Genomic DNA, 16,074 nt, shown 5'->3' with positions numbered 1-16,074 from the left:
TGTGAATATGTATTCCCAGCTATTAGTGAAGCTTGGAAAATTGAACAAATGTCAATTGAAAGGACATTCTCTGACAAACGGTTCAGGCTAGCTGGCGATGGACAGTGTGACAGCCCGGGATTTTGAGCAAAGTACTGCACATACCACTTTCAGGACATGGAAACTAAAATAATTGTGAGTTTGGTGGCCATGCAGGTGTCCGAATGTAAATCCACAGTGGCCATGGAGAAGCATGGTTTCCTCAAATCCCTGGAAGATCTCAAATTGAGAGGAATGCAAATAAATCTCATAGCCACGGACAGACATGTTTCAATAGCCAAGACCATGAAAGAGCAGTTTCAAAATATTCACCATCGTTTTAATGTATGGCACGTTGCCAAATCAATCAATAAATAAATCTCAGCTGCTGGAGAAAAAAAGGTTCTGAAAATATTTTACAGTGGTCCCAGCGTTTCAGCAACCATCTTTTGTGGCGCTCCAAAACTTGTGGTGGGTCTGTGGAAATTCTACTAGAAAAATGGTGGTCACTAATGCACAACTGTTCCAACGTGCACTCATGGACAGAAAACCAACATTTCCACCTTTGTCAGAGGAGCAGGCATGCAAGAAGAAGTGGTTGATTCCATCTTCATCTCCACACAAAGCTCTTGAGAATATTGTGCTTGATAAAACTCTATCAAGAGATCTGAAGGGACTCACAGTATTCTGTCACATGGGAGATTTGGAGAGTTCCACAATATGTGCCTAAAGTACATGCCCAAGAGATTGCATTTCGGCATAGACAGGATGCGGTATAGGACATTACTAGCGGTATAAGCGCACAGCGAGAACGTAGGGCGTGAACAATCGAGGACTGCGGGAAACTTTGGGATGTTTTGTTACACAATGGCCTTTACGAAAAGAAGCAAAAATGGGTGGTCAAGCAATATACCAGGAAATGGAATTCGATTTTTTGAAAGATCTTATTTTGAATGTCTTAGACATAGATACTCATGGAATCGCGCACGATTTTGTTCCGAGGACACATACATTGCCACAAAACATTGCAAATGTGCCCTGTCCACCGAAAGCAGAGCTTGTGTAACAGTTCACTTCCCGGTTCAAATGAGTAGCAGCTATTTATTTGTTCAACAATGTTTATATAAAGTGTCCAAATAAAGCGTCCAATTTCTCTTTTGAAATCTATACTCTTAGTCAATTTTGTTTTGCAAGAAGTGCCTTTTGGAGAATGCCATACAGTGTGAAGCTGTGCTTTCACACTTCCTGGTTTCGTCAAGCTCTTTTGTGTCCTTCACTGATCGTGGGAGGGTCAGATAGATAACAACATGAAAGCATCATTGGGTTTCTGCAGTTGCCTTACCAAACACTTGCCCAAATAGCTGAATACCTACACATCCTACAAAAGGAATGAGCCAACCCCCATACATTCTAAGAGAAAGGGACCATGTGCTCTTGCACTCGTGGGGGACGCCTCCTTTGCCCTTCTGCAGCCATGTGGAATAAAGCCCTGACATAAGCAGAGGTGGGGCTATTGCTAGACACACTTGGACTCCATTTTGTGTACCCTCAACTCCATCTTTGGACTAGGTGACATTCTGGCATTGCAAAGTCTCCCCTCCCCTCAGCAGCGCCGCGCACAGTGAGCACTGACAGCCCCCACCTTTTTCCTCCTGAGCCTGTGCCTCCCAAGTCCCTTTCTCACGGATGCGCTGAGACAAGATGTTGCGAGCAAAGAATGTATTAATTTCATTCGTCCTCTGAGATCACTGTCCTGTGTGGGACCGGGCCGAACCATGACTTGTAGTTCATCCAGCTCAACAAATCTGCTCCTCCACCTCTCACCCCCGCTGTAGGAAAATTACTGCTTGTTCAACCTTCTGTCCATCCAAAGCTATTCTTTTGATGTACCAGAAGTGTGCCCCTTCCTTGCTGACCACCCCAGAGTGACTCCTAATAAAACAAGACCCCAGTCACAGTATATTCCGTCCTAAACTAACATGTGTCACTCCACCCCTTCTCGCTCTGATTTGCCAGACTTGACAGCTATTAATCCTGACCCCTGCAGGTTACCTCAGGGGCAACACCTCGCTAGTGACCCAAAGTGCGATAGTACAAACACACATGTGCAATTTATAGGCCTCTAAAATATACTTTAAAAGTATAGTGATGATCATTATTTAATGCATTTCTAGCATAAGTGTGTAGATCAGTGTGGGGAGTGGGCGCCTTCACTATCGGATTTCTTATCACAGGGGCCGATCTTTGATTTGCAGCCCTCGGAGTCTTACGATTTCAAACGCTGGGGGGGTAGGTGTCAGTGTTACCAGAATATAAGACAAATCCAGAATAGGTATATGGTAGGTGAGGTTGAGGTGGTGCGGGGTTAGGGTCTGGAAACCAGATTCGTTCAAAGGGAACTGGGTTCATGGTTTCAGGGGAGCGCGGCCTGGCAGGAGGGGGTTGCAGCAGGGCTTGCTCTGACATTTTCGTACAAGCACATTTTGTCAGGGCTCGAGACTCGCTCCTTGTGAAAAATGTTTATGTGATTTGCCGTGTGAACAGGAGACGGGCTGAGCTGACAGGTGGTGTGGGCTGGCTGTGGGAGTCGCTGGGAGAGTGCCAAGTTCTCCAGAGAACATTATAAATAAGGCATTTGGAAGTAAACTAACTGTAACTGTTTTCATTAAAAAAAGTAAATCACTAGAAATTTTGCACAGCATTGGTGGATACCAGCAAACAATTCATTTGTTTTTCAAAAATATTTCTAATGCCACTATGGTCTGAAGGGCTATTCGCTCCCATTCGGAGTGAAGGTCAGCACCTTTGAATTTTGCTTGTGAGCTGAGCAAACCCATGCATCAAACACAGTATAAGGTTCACTTGTTTTTCGACCTTGGAAGAAAGGGAGGATTCCGAAAGGAATGAATCAAGGGTGGGGTGTAATACTGTCAAATATGATAAGGTTCACTATTCCAAAACTGGACAAAGGAACATGTAATTTCATTTTATGAAAATTCGTTGATTTGAACGGAGTCTCTGCGTTACGCCGAGAGAATGGAAATGCTGAATATTATGTACGTTTTACTGTAGATGATTTTATAGATGAACGAGTCAAGGTTTCATTAGCCAACCGTTAGTGCTGGCTTACATTGTAATGGGTTGTTCTTTGTGGCATATTGCAATGACACGCAAAAACAACCTGTGTGTGTACTTGTCTTTGTCCCGGGCACATGGTCAGTCCAGCATCGAAATGCATGTAATCCACATCTGGGTTCCCCCAGGTTCCACAAACGACAAATTCTACGCTAATATTTAGTTAAAATGCTGTCTATGTGTTCTTCGAATTGTAGAGTCAGCTTCCACATCCCATTGCGAGCTAAACATACTCCATAGCACTAACCTCTCAAGCAAATTGTAGACTACTTTCCACAATGTTTTCTCTGTGTTCCCATTGTTTCACGTATGTGTTCATCATTAGTTTTCACATGGTGCAGAATTTAAAGAATGGCTACTTAGACTCATTTCAGTTATGTTTTCCAAACAGCTACATCGTGCTTTTCTGCGATTGTCATCGATTACAGATACCAATTGATGGCTTCTTTAACAGGTAGCTGCAGATACACTTAAATGGCTGGATCACCATGACGCTGTTTTGGGACGATCGCCATGGGCCGATATGCCCTTACGCGGTACCAGCGATAAGGCGCAACCTGACATCGTTTACGGTGGCCTAGCGCCAAGCTGATGCCGAAGACTTGCAATTCACGATGCGTCCAATACAATTCTTATACCCAAAAGGAACACTGTAGAAAAAAATTACCCATTTGCTTGAATATGGCAATCGCTGGATGTTCTCGGAGCGTTTATTGTGAAATAAAAGTACATTACATATTGGAGAGTTTTGCTATTTCCTTTAAGAGTATAGTTTTATATTCAAAAATGGTACGCGCTGTGTTGTGAGATGATATGTGTTGATATTCCGGGTTCTGCGTCAACTTACGTTAACACGTAGGTGATGACAGGGCGTGTTTGCCTACGCTGCCCAGTAATGGCATGCAGATAGGCAGTTAATATCACTAGGTTTGGTGATGTCAGCCTCAGGGGCAGGGGATCTGATTTAGTGCCGCCAGGGCAGTTCACCTTAGGGTGATGTGGCAACGGATAAGATTAGCACAAGAAGGCCACGCCCTGCTGTCTGATTTCGCATGTGTAAAAATGAAGAAAACTACGCTAAGGTGCATAGGAAATGTTTGTACGATCGATCAACATATGCTTAAAAACACATGCCTGAACCCTCGGGACAATAATATTTTTGAGCGCACTATTCCTTTAACACTCTCTTACGTTGCAGTCTGTGGAGCCTTTCCTCCTCTTTAAATGGTTGAGGAGGGTAGAAAGCAGGCAAATGCGCCAAATGAAATTCTGACACCACTTTAGGTAGAAATGAGGGGTGAGCCCTCCAGACTACTTTGCCTTTATGGAGGACTGTAAATGGTGGCTTAGAGGATAAAGCTTGATGCTCACTAAGCCTGCGAGCAGAGGTAATGCTGTCAGGAACACAGTTGTTAAAGAAAGCATCCTGGGGGGACAGGAATGCAATAGCTCAAAAGGAGCCCCGATCAATAAGCTCAAGACTAAGCTGAAGTCACAGACCGGAACAATAAAGGGACCCTGGTGAGAAGATGGGAAGATATTGGTCACCCATTTCAAAATGTAATGATAGTAGGGACCTTCAAGTAGAAACTCTGTTTGGGTGAGTGCTTAAAATGGACAGCGCAGACAGATGCCCTTGTGTTATGACTGAACCTGAGTATGTTGACTGGACATGATTGTTTGATTGATGTCGGTGGCTGAGTGGTGTTATGTGTGTAACGTTGGATGAGTGGAATGTTGTCAGGTGTGAGTGTTCCACCCTAGGCAGTTGGAAACCATGTAGCCTAGGTGGTGGGATCCAGTGGGCTTCCTCCCTGCTCCTATATCTGTCCTGTCAACTTGTGTAGCTTTTCTTGTAACTTTATAAACATGAAGTACTGCTTTACCTCAGCTGTCTGAAGAACCTTTCTGTCCTAACAAACTGGAAACGAGGATGGGAAACAAACCCTCCCGTGCAAAGCACAATGGATGTGGTTACTTAGAGTTAAAGGCATTGAGCTTTGCCCGTTGGTTGTCTCACGTTGGTTAGGTGCTGGGCTTGGATTTTGACTGTGGCATGAGGTGCTCACAGGTGTGTAGTTGGCAAGAATCAATGGCAACGGCATTGAGTTTTTTTGCCAGCTGCGGGTGTTGTTTTAGATTGTGGCATGAAGTGTTCACAGGTGAGTAGGTGGCAACATTGTAGGATTGGATCCTAGTTTCCCCCGCATGGATGTTTTGCCTTTGATGAAGGTCTGTTTTCGGTAACATTTATTTTTGTTCCTGTTGTTATTTATCATCTTTCTTGGCAGCATGGTGTGGTGTCCCCACGCTCATGTTTTTGGCCGTTAGTACATCTAAGTGTTGACTTGTGGCGCTCAACACTGATTCACCACTGTCTGGGGTGTTGTTTGGTTTTGCTAGTTGTAGATTTGTCTGAACAACACATCTGCAATTTTGAGAGTAGTATAGCAGGTACTGCCTGAGGGCACACTGGGGTGTTGGTGTGGTTGGCCATCTGGTGTTGGTCTGTGTGTTTGTCTTCATCTGATTGGTCTGCAGTTGTGTTTTGTGTGTAGTGAATTATCAGTGGTTCTGGATTTGTAGTGAAGAGTGATGGACATGCTTAGTGTTGAAGCTGATGGATTGTTAGTTACGCCTTGGTTGTGGGTCTCACCTGTGTGTCAGTGCTCCGTGTTGGGAAGTTTGTGCTTAGGGGTGGCAGCCCTGGGACCACTCGGTGGCAGCGAGAGGTAAAAGGTGTTTGTGTCTTTAGAAGGCATGGTGTGGTTTTGGTTGGCCCTCAGTGAGCAGGTTTGTGCTTGGGAGTAGCAGCCTCAAGATTCATGGGTGGCGGCCATGAATGGATGCAGATTGGTATTTGTTTCTAGTGGTAGGTATGTGGTTTGGTTGGCCCAGGTAAGCCACTGTTTGCTTTCTTATGCCCTGTTGGTCGCTGTCGACCCTTATATTGTGCCCAGGTATGAGCTCTGTTAGTTGGAGAGTGTGTGGTATGTGTTGATGTTATGTTTTGGGGGTGAGCATGTTAGGTTTTGGGTGTGGCAGAGAGGTGGTGAGGTATGTTGCTGTGTTTTGGTTGTGAAGGGAAGGAAGCGTTTTGTTGATGTGTTTTGGTTGTGAAGGGAAGGTAGTGTTATGACTGAATGTGAGTATGTCAACTGGACCTGAGTGTTGGCAGTACTTGATTGATGTATGTGGCTGAGTGATATCATGTGTGGAATGTTGGATGAGTGAAATGTTGTCTGGTGTGAGTGTTCCCCCCTAGGCAGTTGGAAACCATGTAGCTTGTGTGGTGGAAGCCAGTGGGCCTCCTCCCTGCTCCTATATCTGTCCTGTCAAATTCTGTACCTGTTCTTGTAAATTTATAAACATGAAGTACTGCTTTACCTCAGCTGCCTGAAGGACCTTTCTGTCCTAACACCTTGGCTGTACAAACCTGTAGGCCCTGATGGGTTTGATGCAGAGGAATAGACAACACTGATGGTGTGTCACAAGAGAATGGATCAATTCCTTTATCTCTACACCAGATGCAAAACGTGTTCCAACAGCAGCGGTGCATAGATTGGCCTGGCCTTCTGGCCGAAAGCACCACCTCCATGACGTCTTCCGGAACGTCCCAATCTTTGTACCTAACCTCTCAGAAACCAGGCGTGAAGGTTCAGGGTCCTGATTGCTGGGTGAAGAATGAAACCTCCCTCTTGCCAGAGCAGATCCTCCCTTTGGGAAGACAACTTGGATGGCAGATGGTTATTTCCAGAGGTTCCAGGTACCATGTCATCCTGGTACAATCCAGAGCAATCAGGGTCATGGATTTCCAAAACGTTCTCAACCTTCTGAGAACATAAATAATGACAGGGAACGTAGAAAATGCATACAGAAGTGGAAAATGCCAGTTCACTATGAACGTATCTCCCAGAGCACCTCTCTGAGGAAATTCACTGGAACAGAACAGGACGCTCTTCCCGTTGACACTGGACACAAACATATCTACTTGAGTGGTTACCCAAACGGTGAAGATCTCTAAAAGGACTTTCTGAGCTAGTTCCCACTTGTGGGAGACCATGCTCTGCCTGCTCAGAATGTCCACCGCCGTAGTCTCCTCTCTGTCTAGATGAACTGCTGATAGAGAGATTCCCTCCTGAAGTTCCCAGAACCAGAGCTGCATTGCCTCTCTTCACAGTGGTAGTGAACCTACACCTTCTCTTGTTGAGGTAGTGCATGGCCACCATTTTGTCCGTCATTATCAGGACATTCTTTCCCCGTACAGAGGGTAGAAAGGCCATCAGAGCTAGTCCGATTTCCCTCAGCCGCAACAGGTTCATATTCAGTTTAGACGCCAACCAAGACCAGCATCCGCTAATCTTGAGTCCGTTGGTAATCCCCCTCTCCCTCACTCCTAACCTGTGAGGGAGGCATCTGTAACCACTGGAATCTCTGGCCATGGTTGTCAAAAAGGGTCCCCTTTGAACACATTCTCCGTGCAGGCCCACCACAGGAGATCCTGTGCAAACTTGCTCGGGATCTGGAACAGATCTGTCATTAACAAAGAGTGAAGACTACATCAAGGGAAGGTCGCGTGTGCCCAATTGTTTTTCACAAAGAAAGTCAGAGTTCATCCTTTTCAGTCTTTGTCCCGCAAATGGATATTTCCCATCTGTGAAATGTACAGTGAGCAAAAAGTGTGTGCTGCAAACTCTCATCTCAGAACAGGTTATCATGCCATGTTCTTTCTGAAGAGGAGCGCCTGCTACCTTTTTTTAAATATTTGAAAGGAACTTGGGGTTGGTCACCCTGAGTTACCTGGGGGCAACCGGACGTGGACTCCCTGCTCACTATGCTCAAGAGAGGCACAGCTTCACTTCACTGATGAGGCCCAACAAGGCTGAAACACGTGTATGGGGTTGCCTTTGGTACTCTTGTTCAGAGAAGAATTGCCATAACATTTTGGTGCTGGACTGCCCATGTGGGCGGGACAAAGACTGATATGCAAATGGATATTTCCCATCTGTGAAAGGTACAGTGAGCACAAAGCGTGTGCTGCAAACTCTCATCTCAGAACAGGTTATCATGCCATGTTCTTTCTGGAGAGGAGCGCCTGCTACCTTTTTTGAACTATAGGCAAATGCATTATAGAAACGTGCATTATCTAAAGTTGGAAATGTTGTTTGCAGATGAAACAACCGTCTGTCTGGCTACTGTTGACATCACAGCAGTGCAAGCATTGAAGGTAATTAATTCCTCAACACTTGTGTGCTTGTGTATGGGGGACCAGGCTGCAGCATGGTTTCCCACTGCATTTGTTCCCAGAGTGGGCATGTTAAGAGAAAAGAATTTACAATGGAAAAATAAAAAAACAAAAAACATATTCTCTCCAATCGCAGACCCAAACAAACCTGGCATGTCGAATGGAAGCAATTGCACTGCTGAATTCACTATCAATGCTTCTGCAGTTGTAGAACTCCTCATAGGATGGCCTGGATGAACCTTGATACTCAATGCGACTTATACGGCATATTCCTACAATCAGAATTATCAGCATGAGGACAAATGCCACGCAGAGGGCTCCGATGATGATGTACAGCGAGTGACGAGGCATGTTTGTTAAACTCTCTGCCATATGACCCGACTTCCACTGTAAATCTGGAAAAAAGCAATGAAACAAAGAACATTAGGCTTTTATTTTTATAAATGTGCACAGTTTTGACAATTTTTACTTGAAAATAATCCAAAATAATCTAAATAATTGGCAGTTCTTATTAAATAAATTTACCAAACATTGAGGGACGCAAAATAAAATCTGTAGTCTTTGGAGTCAGCACAAATGTTCACTATACATTATCACTCAAGTTCAGTATTTTACGTCAACAATTGTAATGTAGCCTGACAACCATTTGCAGCATTTGCTGTGGTACAGAACCCTACATCTTGACAAACTGCCTACCACACAGTTGTTTTATTTTTTACCTAACAATGATAGGCTTAAAGAAAAATGACTGACAACTGTTTTGTCTATCCATGGTGTGATGTGAGCAGCCATGGAAGCTGGGTTCTGACCTGTCCTTCAATGCTATTTTTAAATATATTCTGTTATGGTCTAAACTGGCCATTCATGGCTTACATTTAAAACAGAATATTAATAATATAGATCGGTTGTACAGCAAATTGTTTTACATTTTAATCAAGAGATGCTAGTCTATGCGTGTTACTCTATTGTCATCCTTCAATGGCCTACAATTAAAACACACTGCTTGACATAAATGTACACTGCTGTTTGTAAGCAGATGTTCTCAATACAAAATAAAATTAAGGATATAATTTTGAATTACAGGTAGGAACATATCCGGTGTATGTTTTGGTAAATCCAGCCCACACCTGCAACTGCGAATGCCAAGAGACCTTCATGGCTGGTGAGTGGTGACTTTTGCAGAGTACACTGATGTTCAATATCTTCCCCTTGCCTTTGAGATACTGGTTCACAACCAGAACACCCTTGCATTACTATGTGGGGTACAATGTAACAGAGTTGATTAACAAGGCAAACAGGTCACTGAAGAGCAGAAGACCAGGTGGCTGGGCTAAAGGCAGAAATAAAATCAAGAGATTGGCAAAATTACTACACAGGATCTGGTAAATGCCTGCATTTTTAATTTTCTTTGAAGCAATTTATTTTCTGTTGCTCTTTTGGTGACAATATGGTATGGGAGTTCTGTTTTGAGTGCAATAATTATATGAAGATCCTTTTTAGGTCTGATACTTCTTACATTCAATTGATGTGACACAGGACTACAATTCTTGTAGTACATGTGGAGGAGAAATGAAATAGATTGCTGTAGTACTTGTGTAGTAGGATTAAGATTAAGCAGCAATTAGCCACACAGGAGACACACAATATATGCATAGTCATGGACATAGCCGATCACAGTTAATTACTGTTTAACGCGACTTTACAGTCCGAGCACATTGGCAAAAAAATACAGGACAGGAAGAAAATTAACCTGTCTACTATATACATACAGTTGTGTTTATAGCCAGAAATAAAACATTTGTGGGGAGGATTAAACCCACAACTTTTAGGGTCTATTAGGGTCTTCTTAAGATGGGCATACTTTGGCCGTATTGACTGATGGAAAACTGCTTTGATCACTAGAGGGGTTGCCTGACTTAGCTGGTGCCACAGTTAGCACTGGTCGCCTAGGCATCTTCAATCATTACTTGACCCCAATTGAAATGCAAATGCATGTGAGGGGAGGGGACATATGAGCCCCAGCTAGCCAGACTTTAGGAAGAGGGTTTACATCTGAAATAATTGTTGAGTTAATCATTAAATAAAATCATGGTCTGCTGGAGAAGTCTGTTTGAAACTGTTTCTTATGTAAAGATATTTACACTTGAAATACAAATGCAGGCAACCCAGTGTGGAGGAGGCTTATTGCTTCCCTAGTAATAAAAAACAGGCAAAAGAGGATAGCTTGAATCTCCAGTGCATTCTGGCAGAGGTGCGTCCAGAGCCTGCCCTTTTGCCCCTCACCAACAGCAGCCTTCAAAGCTGCAATAGAGGGTTTTGATGGAATTACTGTAGATGCTTCAGTGCTTTTTTGTATATGAACTATTTCGATGTAACATGACATACAACAGACTGCTACACTTAAAATAAAATAATAATATGAACAGGTTTCGAATGTGTAATATTGCAATTTAACCAAGGACTGCAGACAGCATGTACCAGGGGTAAAAACAGGAACAAAAGCATATGATTGGTGAGGTTAATCTACTGAAGCCAGTAGAAATGACATGCTCCATATACAAAATATATATGGTATATTGGTAAATTAGTGAGATGAAACATTTTGGCAACTTTCTATAACATTCCCCCCACTCCCTTCTGACTATTATGAGCCAACACAACTCTACCTGTTGACCCTGTAGGTAATTTCCTGAAGGCACAGGTCCCTGAGAAGGATCTACTGACTTGCCGTGGGCAGAATTACCCTGGCCAACGCACCCACAGGGTATGACCTGCATCAATGTCTTGCAGACACAGTTACTGAGGCATGACTTTGCCTGTTTTAGGCACTGTGAGACTTTCTTCTGTGCCTACAGGTGATACTGGATGGCTACTGGTGTTCCCAAAGTACATGGATCTTGTCTGAAGTGCCTGCCGGTCTGCTATATTGGCCACCTGCCCCCATTTCAGAGCAGTTTGGTTTTTGGGGACAAGGGCCTGCCCTGAGGCCTCATTCCCTGTTTCAAAGCGGGAATTATATGGGAACAGGACCTGCTTAAGGTTGGGGTGTGAACCTAGGTGCTAAGGAGAAGCCTTTTCTTGAAGAGGATGGTATTGTGCTCTTTCCTGAAATTTAGAAGTGAGCGTGTGAGTCTTGTGTTGACAGGGAGGAGGTTTCAGAGTCTAGGGGCATAGAGAGAGAAGGCCTTTCTTTGGGCTCTTTTTTTCCTGCCCCATTGGCACTCACGTCTACACATGTCCTGGCTTCTGCTACATTTGAGGCCTCTGAAGATGCTGAGATTCTCAGCGAGGTAACTTGGAGATTTGTGGGTGATGGCCTTGTTGATGATGCAGCTGGATTTCAAGGTGATACATGCTTTCAGCGGGAGCTAGTGCAGTTTGTGGAGGGTGGGAGGAATATGATCAAATTTGTGGAGTCCTTTGATGAGTTGGTGCCGCAGCAAGTAGGACACATCTTAGGGGTATTAGAGTGGCCTACTAGTAGAGCCTTGCCACCAAGCAGGTGTCAGATCTGAAGTTGTTTGCTAAGATGAAGGGCTTGATTTTGATCCTGGAATGAGAAGCGTTTATCACTTTCCAACAAATCTTCCAGAGTGTTTAAAAAGCTCTAGTCTTCCGCAGCTGCCCAATAGAAACCCACTGGGTGATGAAGTGATAGGGAGACTATCATCATAGCTTGGCTTGAGTAGTATTGGGACTGTGTATCATGGGTAGCTCTCAGTCATACTGAGTACTGGAGATCTCTATTTTGTAAGGTCATTGCTCAGCATAGCACTGACAATATCATTGATACTTACTGGGGACTCTAGTAATGGCATTGCTAGTGTCTCGTGGTGCTGACAATGGAATTGATGATGCCTGATGCTACTAACCTAGATTATGATAGCTACTGGAGTTCACACAATGGATCGGATAGTGACCGAAGTACAGACAATAGCACTGACAGTGATGGGTTCTGAAAACAGCACTGATGGCTAGTGGGGGATGCCTATTGACCTTCACTCTAGGTTCAGCAAGACCAACTCACTACTCGCTGCATCATCAAACTAATTTGGATTACACATTGATTCTATGTAAATACTTCCTTATATGTGAATATTTTGCACAAAAATTAATAATTTGCCTTACAAGTAATCTCGAAGAGACAGGGAAGTCAAAGTAATTATTTTGTGCTGGACAGACAAATCCCTGCCTGGCAAAATAATTAAATTATGAACAGATGACTAGAGAAACATCAAGCTCCTGGTGCTGTCACAAGTCAAATTCAGCAACCAAAGTGAAGCCTGGACAGTTGCTCTAACTGTATGATGATAAACCTCAGTTTGAGAACGTTTCCGTTCAATCACTCCCAGAAAATATTTCAACCCCTTGGTTCAACCAGTACACGAGAAGCTCTAACACAGCAACCAAGAGTACCCTGGCAAGACTTCAGAAATTGCCTACAGATGGAAAAGGGAGCAAAGAAATGAAAACCTAAAATGATAACGGAAAAGTAAAATTAAATTAAAGAAAAAAGAACATAAACAAAAAAGATGTAAACCATTATTTGAAACCATACTCAGCATGTAGCAGAGAGGTTCTAGGAGCAAATGGCCAAGGCCATCAATTGGATGTAAATGTATCTCAAGAATGTTAATTAAGAATACCCTGAAACATCGACATGTTTGTGGCCCTCTTAGCCTGGAGTTCAACATCACTGATGTTGAGGGAACAGGGGTGCTCCCTGAATACTTGACAAAACATTGTTGTTTCCTGCCACAAGCAAAGAAAGGACAACATTCAAGTGACACTGTTTTGATGTTAGAATCAGAGGCAAAAATGTTTTACCAGACTTTTAGTATACTTTCTGAAGACGAGGGGGAAGACAAGTGAATGACTAATTCAGCCAAACCAGAGCTCAGTGCCACTCATTAACCATTGTTAACATCATGCTACTAATACTCATGTATTGCAAGGCTCAAAAGAAATGAGCTCCTAATCCTTATCGCTGATTCCTCAACTGTTGCTTTGCATTCTATATAACTGACCGGAAAAGGTTATGTTGAAACCATGTGCGGTTGGGTTTTAATCTAACTCCTCTATCATTTATAATAGTTCTACACATTGGAATCTGTATGTGATAGGAACAGGGTCATGACCCTTTTAAGGTGAGAAAAGGGACCCTTCTCAACCTGGGACAAAAATGCCCTAACCCAGAAATGTGAAGTGGGAGTCCCCAGGCCCTGAAAAATTCCTCACATGTGCTGAAAATGTCAACGTTGATACCACTCTTTAACTCCCAGTGTCTCCCAATACAGTTGCTGGACATGTTTATCTCTTTTCTTTTATTTCAGAACCACAACTCCCAGAATCCCCCTGGAAGCAGTTGAGAAAACCAGGCCTGGATTCGAAAAACAAACAGCTCGACACACGGAATGACCCAGGTGCCTTCACCTCATCCCAAAAGTCGCGGGCAACTCAGTTAAGCAGAATCATCCCCACCAAAGAAGAATAAATTTGCCTCCAACTCTGTAACACGACATAAAACCAGTATGGAAAACATCAGAGACTGTCAGGAAAACCGTGCTGATAAGGGGGAGGGCCTTAGAGGTTTTTTAAACATCATCTGGGTGCTGGGTGAAAGAGTCTGCTGATTGGTACAGAATGTCAGGTGATCGCTGCAACCAATGGGAAGTCGAAGGAGACACTGAACCACTAGCTCCAAAGTATAAAATGGACAGCAGGAAAGACAGAGTGCGGGTGGTATAGGCGAGGGCATAGGAGGAGCAGCAGAATGTGACCCAAGGGATAAGGCAAGGGGGTGGACCATGGAACTGAGTGTTGGAGAGTTGGAGGACGAGTTTAGTAAAGGTGACGTCTTTGGAAGAGAGAGTGGTACTCGTTGTTTGAAGTATAGTGTAGTGCAGGAAGTGGGCAGGAGGTGTACAGTAGGCATGAGAGAGATAGAGGTAGTATTGGAGATAGGAGTAGGGGAGTGTGGTAGCAGTAGTTAAGAGTCAAAAGGAAATGAGTGATAGGATAGGATGGGGCCAGAAGAGAGGGGTGTAGGAGTGATGTGAGCGAAGACTGGTGCAGGAAACATGCGGGGGAGTAAGAGTTAGTGTAGTGGAAGGGTCAGCAGGCCACCATATCCCTGAGTTTGGAGAAGAAATGTAGTAGTGTGGATAATAGAGAGTAGTAGTCTTGTGGAGAGGGTAGTAGAGTGAGGAAAAGAAGGAGTAGTGTAGAGGGAATGGTAGTAGTAGGATAAACAGAGGAGTAACATCAAAGGGTGAAGAGAGGGCTAGAAATGGGAAGTCAAATGAGGAAAGTGCAGAAAGGGGAGAGCACTAGCATTGAGAGTGGTAGTAGGGCGGGAAAGTAGTACTAGTGTGAAGGAGGGAGAGTAATAGTAGTATGGAGAAGGTAGGGTGCAGAGCATAGAGTAGCAGGGAAGAGTGCAGTCAAATCGGAGGGTGGAGGTAGGTTGTTGGAGAGAAAAATATTGGAGCAAAAGAGGAGAGGGACATCGGCAGGAGAGAAGGTGGGAGAAGTTGGACAGTGGAGAGTAGAGGGGGAGGAGAGTAGAAAAGAAAAAGGGCTTAAAGATCAAATGGCACCTATATGCCCCTTTAGCTTTAACCATCAATAGTGTAGGGCCAGTTAGGAAGTCCATGTGGAAGTTAAAAAGTCTGCATATAAGGACACCACCATATAAAAAATAAAATAAAATATCAATCAATCGATCACCATTAGGAGAAGGCTGTTCATAGACTGTAGGTGTTACTGGTTGGTAGCATTAACTGGACGCTGTGACTAGGGAGGGAACTCCACAGAAGGTACAAACTTCCTGGCGACCCTTTAGTAATTAAGGTCCTCTGTGTTAAGTGACAGAAGATGCTACAGGAGAAGCAGTCAATTGACATCTAACCCATTATGATATTTATGCAGCATGTTTGGCAAGTTAACTGGCTTAAGTTCAGTGCTGCCATGCTATGCTGACATGCTGACGGCAAAGACCTATTAGATCACATGCTCATCGTAATACTGTGGCTCCTAAAAAGATTGAACACCTCCATCTTCGCCTAATTCCACAGCAGATCAACCTGGTTTCCGACTTCCAAGAGACCTTCCTCATGAACCCTTCACACCCCCCACCCCGGAACCCTCCAAGTGAAATCTTTTGATATCCGGACCCATCATTTACCTCCACCCGATTCCCTGATCAGGAGAAGCCCTAAAGCAAAGCCCACCCTGGTCTTAAAGAGGGGTCTAATCAACATCCAATCACCCAAAGCACTCTTTGGATACAATTGACCTGATTGCTCAAAAATAAATGCAGACTTCTTGGCCTGACAGAAACATGGTTCAATGACACTTTTACTGCTTCCTTCAGTCACCTCCTCTCCCAAAATCATGTTCAAGAACAGAGTAAACCAAAAAGGAGAAGGGGTTGCCCTACTGCACGAAGATGACACATCGTCTTGGGAAATTCTCAAATATACTTTTCTCTTCATTTGAATGCTTTGTTGCTTGCTACACAATGACCTCAAACAGCTTTTTCAATGTGGCAATAATATACCAACCACCCGGCTACAGTTCTACCTTGCAGTAGGTAGTTCTAAAACTAGCTCTGCTACTTTAATTCTTCGCCCAGAATGTAAACTTGGAAAGAGCTGACTGCAAACTGGCCACTG

At 43.9% G+C, this 16,074-nt stretch overlaps 1 protein-coding gene across 1 annotated transcript in view; it reads right to left on the bottom strand.

The window, feature by feature from the left end:
- DNER (delta/notch like EGF repeat containing) overlaps positions 1-16,074 on the bottom strand; it is a 1,567,341-nt gene that overhangs the window by 25,346 nt on the left and 1,525,921 nt on the right. The window contains exon 12 of the mRNA XM_069618306.1: positions 8,547-8,793. Coding sequence (XP_069474407.1) covers positions 8,547-8,793 — 247 coding nt within the window. The remainder of the gene's footprint in view (positions 1-8,546; positions 8,794-16,074) is intronic.

The sequence above is a fragment of the Ambystoma mexicanum genome, chromosome 10 (assembly GCF_040938575.1).
Source record: "Ambystoma mexicanum isolate Mex_15411 chromosome 10, UKY_AmexF1_1, whole genome shotgun sequence".
Taxonomy (NCBI): Eukaryota; Metazoa; Chordata; class Amphibia; order Caudata; family Ambystomatidae; genus Ambystoma; species Ambystoma mexicanum.
This window is presented reverse-complemented; position numbering and strand designations above follow the sequence as displayed.